Source organism: Marmota marmota, unplaced genomic scaffold (genome assembly GCF_001458135.2).
Source record: "Marmota marmota marmota unplaced genomic scaffold, marMar, whole genome shotgun sequence".
Classification (NCBI taxonomy): Eukaryota; Metazoa; Chordata; class Mammalia; order Rodentia; family Sciuridae; genus Marmota; species Marmota marmota.
In genome coordinates this window covers 37664088-37668666 of record NW_025999932.1, presented here as the reverse complement: position 1 = coordinate 37668666, position 4579 = coordinate 37664088, and the positions used below count along the sequence as shown (strand labels likewise).

At 38.9% G+C, this 4579-nt stretch overlaps 1 protein-coding gene across 1 annotated transcript in view; it reads right to left on the bottom strand.

Moving 5' to 3' along the window:
- Positions 1–4579, bottom strand: part of Cab39l (calcium binding protein 39 like) — a 37876-nt gene that overhangs the window by 28431 nt on the left and 4866 nt on the right. The window contains exons 2-3 of the mRNA XM_015484279.2: positions 1654–1713; positions 721–786 (exon numbers count right to left, since the gene is read on the bottom strand). Of these exons, the coding sequence (XP_015339765.1) occupies positions 721–786; positions 1654–1713 (126 nt within the window). The remainder of the gene's footprint in view (positions 1–720; positions 787–1653; positions 1714–4579) is intronic.

Genomic DNA, 4579 nt, shown 5'->3' with positions numbered 1-4579 from the left:
TATATATATATATTTTACACACACATTTTCCTTAGGAAAATATGTTGCAAATCTGGGAGATAAATGCCTTGTTTAAAACTGAAGCCCCATAACATTTCATTTTATAAACTTCACTTCATAGTAAACATGTGTTTTCCCTCTCTAAAAGAAAAGTATTTCTGAGAATTTATCAACTGAATTTTCTGAATTTGTGTGTTATGTTTTGGCACTGATACTTTTATTTCTCTCCTCTTTCCTGCAAAATACTTCTATAAGTCTAGTTTATGGCAAGCTGCAAGAGAGACAGAGGATCATCTCTTTCTGCCTATTCTGCTTCAGGATGCACGGACAGAGATCTTCAGGAGCCTCCTGAGTTTTCCTCATGACATTTACTCCTGTCTTCACTCTAAAAGTAGTTTCTTTTCACCTCTGGAAAATATGCCCTAAGAGAGAACTGTGGTTCTTTTAAATTAGGTTTGGTTGTCTTTCTTAGCAGAAATATTCCCAATTCTATTTTAGCATGCACTTATTATTTATATTGTCACTTCCCAAAAGGTATTTGAAGTGGGATCCTTACATAATTTTGCCCCCAAAGTACAGTCATACCATAAAACATACCTCCCAAATTACAAGAAAACAGTGGATACTTTTATTTTTTTGACATTTGTTTGTCCACTAATAGATATCACTTGCTAGTAAGATCAACTTGTAGGGACTAACTTAAAAGAAATTTGATATTACCTTTAAAGATTGTCTCTTAGTCACATAATTCTCAGACTGAAGCAATTTCTCATAGTCTTCAAAAATCTAAGGAAAAGAAAATAAATTTTAGAATGTCACAGCAGCAGTGTGTTCTCCACGTTAGGCTCTCTCTTTTCAGGAGGCAGCAGTGCTTTGTAGTTCTGTGTACTTAGCCAGGGCCCTCACTACGTCCACAGGGAAGTCTCGCCATTTCATCACCCTTCCCTTCCACTGAGGGAATGACCTCAAGTAACACAGGAGACACACTTTTCTGTTTTATCTTAGTTCTGCAAATCCGAAATTGAGTCAAAGATTGGAAAAATTTGAGTCCTCCCAATAAATAATTTTGATAAAAAAAAAATCTGTTAAAAGTTGCAAGGTAACTAATTTAACAGAAATCTATTGGTAGCTATGGGTCCCCAGCCAGCCTCAGCAACAGCAAGGTGCTAAGCAATTCAGTGAGCCCCTGTCTCTAAATAAAATACAAAATAGGGCTGGGGATGTGGCTCAGTGGTTGAGTGCCCCTGAGTTCAATCCCAAGTACCAAAAAAAAAAAAAAAGAAGAAGAAGAAGAAGATAATTATGTGTGTGTGTGTGTGTGTGTGTTTGGGGGATGGAACCAAGGACCTCAGTCATGGTAGGCAATTGCTCTGCTACTGAGCTATACCCCCAGCTCCTGTGTTTTCTTAATTTAAGATCAAAGCAGGCAGGCAGTGATCATTCCTTGGAGCCCCAGAGTACAACAGGAAGAAATGTAAACAATGAAAAATTCCTGACTCCCTAGCAACCTCAGTTTTCCATAAATCAACCAGGAGTATGGTTGAGTGTGGTTGATGTCACTTGTGAATGATAAATAAGGGTGATGTTCAAAGATCTAGGAGGGAGAAAGAGAAGACAGAGAGAGGTTAAGTCTTAAAAATGATTTGTACTTACAGTGTCATAATTCTGTTCTAAGAAGTCTGCTACCAACACTTTGTGTCTGGTTAGTAAATCCTAGAAAGAAAATAACCAAGAGAAACAAAATTATTAAGGCTAATAAATTCAACAATTGATTAAATTTAAAATCAGTCTTTTCCCTAAGGCTTGATAATTTCATTCGTTTGAAATAAATGTAAAAGTTGCAAAAACTTCTTCATTTACAAAATGCTTTTACTCCTACTTAAGATGTGAAATACCAGTTTGCTTCAGATTAAAAGCAACAAGTAAAATACCTAGTATTAAATACAGTGTTTTAAATTTGTATTTTGTTAGATTTATCATAGAAATAATTTAACTGATAAAACAAATGGCACCTCGCTGTGTACAGCATACTTTTTATGACATAATAAAGTTAATGGGTTTTTTTTGTGTGTATGTAGCCCAGGGGGTTGAACCCACATGTACTTTACCCTGAGCTACATCCCCAGCCCTTTTCACTTTTTGAGGCAGTGTCTCCTAATTTGCTGAGGCTGGCCATGAACTTGGCGATCCTCCCATTTCCGTATCTGAATCACAGGGGTTACAAGTGTGTGCCACAACTTATAACTAATGTCCTTAGTAATAATCTTTTTTTTCTTTTTTAAAGACAGTATCTTGGTATGTTGTCCACATGGGCCTTGAACTGACTGAGTTCATGTGATCCTCCCCCGCCTCAGCCTCCAAAAAAAATTTTTTTTAGTTGTTGATGGACCTTTATTTACTTATGTGCAATACTGAAATCGAACCCAGTACCTCACACGTGCTAAGCAAGCGCTCTACCACTGAGCCACAACCTCAGCCCATGGATGTTATTTTTTTAAAAAACAAGTATGTGGATTGGTTTAAAGCCTTCTCTCACAAATTAATGTAACAGGTTTTCAAGTATGTGAACCTTTCATTTTTTTTTTTTTTTCAAACCACTTTTAAACAGAGGTGCCTCAGACTCTGGGAAGCATAGGAATGACATTTAACAGTGTCATCTCAGTCTGTGCTGCTCTCAGGTGAATGGCCATCAGGCTGAGTGAAAGTCAAGGAGTCACACAACTGCCCTATCCTATTACAGACATAAACTTGCAGAAAACTGCACAAACGCAGTCTGTCTCATCTCACACCTAAATTATATCTTTATTGCACCTTCATATTAAAAGAAAAATAAGCCTTGTGGCCCGGCACAGTGGCCCACATCTGTGATCCCAGTGGCTAGGGAAGCTGAGGAAGGATTGTGAGTTCAAAGCCAGCTTCAGCAACTTAGCAAAGCCCTAAGTAACTCAGTGTGACCCTGTCTCTAAATAAAATATAAAAAGGGCTGGGATGTGGCTCAGTGTTAAGCCCCGCTGGGTTCAATCCCCAGTACCAAAAAAACAAAACAACAAAAAAAGCCTCACCTAATCCCTTTTATAGCTTAGAGGCTAAATATTCCTGTACTGTGCTGAATTTAATTAAAACAAAAAAACCCAAAACAAACAAACAAACAAAAAATAAGAATTTAAAAGTTTTCCAACATAAAGTCTTATATTTTAATACATATTTAATTAAAACTTCCTCATGGAGCACATGGAAGATACACAGCAACCTCACAGGGAAAAGGCAGGCAGCAAATCTGGCAAACCCCATTTTTTTTGGTACTGGTGACTAAATCCGAGGTAGATTACCATCCACCTTTTTGTATTTTATTTAGCCACAGAGTCTCACTTAGTTCTTGGGGCGTTGCTAAGTTTCTGAGGCTGGCTTTGAACTGGCTATCTTTCTGCCTCAGCCTCCAGAGCCGCTGGAATTACAGACGTGTGCCACCGCGACTGGCAAACACACCTATTATTATTATTTTTTAGTTGTAGATGGACATAATATCTTTATTTTCATTTATTTATTGTTATGTGGTGCTGGGGATCTAATCCAGGGCCTTGTGCATGCAAGGTAAGCGCTCTACCACTGAGCTACAATCTCAGCCCCCAAACACCTATTTTTAATAAGAAAAATAAAACTTTTAAAGCATTTCCCCTTAATTTGGTAGGTTTTTCAAAAACTGACAAATATATTTTTGTGTACAACAGGATGTTCTGAAATATGTATACACTATGGAAAGGCTTGTTATGATTTGGGAGATGGGGGGGTTGGTAGCTTTGGGGATCACCCCCAGCCGTTGGTTTGGATCTTAAATGACGCCCAAAGTCATGTTTTGGAGGCTTGGTGGCCTAAGGAGCTATAGGGAGTTGGGGGAAGTTTGCAGGTGGCGGCACCTTTAAGAGGCGGGGCCTAGTCAGCGGAAGTCACCGGAACTGCCCTGGAGGGGCCGCTGGGAGCCCGCCCAGTCCCTGCCTGCGCTCCCAGCCGCGGGGAGCGGAGTGGGGCAGGCTCCTCAGCCAGGCGCCTGTCAGTCAGGGCGTTCTGGGGTCCAGGCGCTGAGCATGGACTGCCACTTATGAAATCGTGATTCAAAATGAATAAACTTTAAGTTGTTTATCTCAGGTATTTTTGTCACAGCTACAGAAAGCGAACACATGGTCCAGTTAAGCTAATTAGCATAAGGTTACCTTGCATAGTTATTCTGTGGTAAGATCATTTAAAATCTACTCAGTGGTTTTTCTCACCACAGTCAGTTGTTATTAACTGTAGTTGCCATGTCGTACCGTAGATCTTTGGAATTATTCCTCTTATCTAATCGAAATTTTGTATTTCTGGTCAACATCTCCCCAGTCCCTAGTAATCACCATTCTACTTTCTACTTCTGAGTTCAGCTTTTTTAGATCTCGTATACAAATGAGATCATACTAGGTGCCATTTTGTGCCCAACTTAATTTCATTTAAGATAATGTCCTCCAGGTTCATTCATGTCACAAATGACAAGATTTTCTTTTTTATGGCTGAGTAGTATTCCATTATGTGTATGTACCATTTTTTTTTT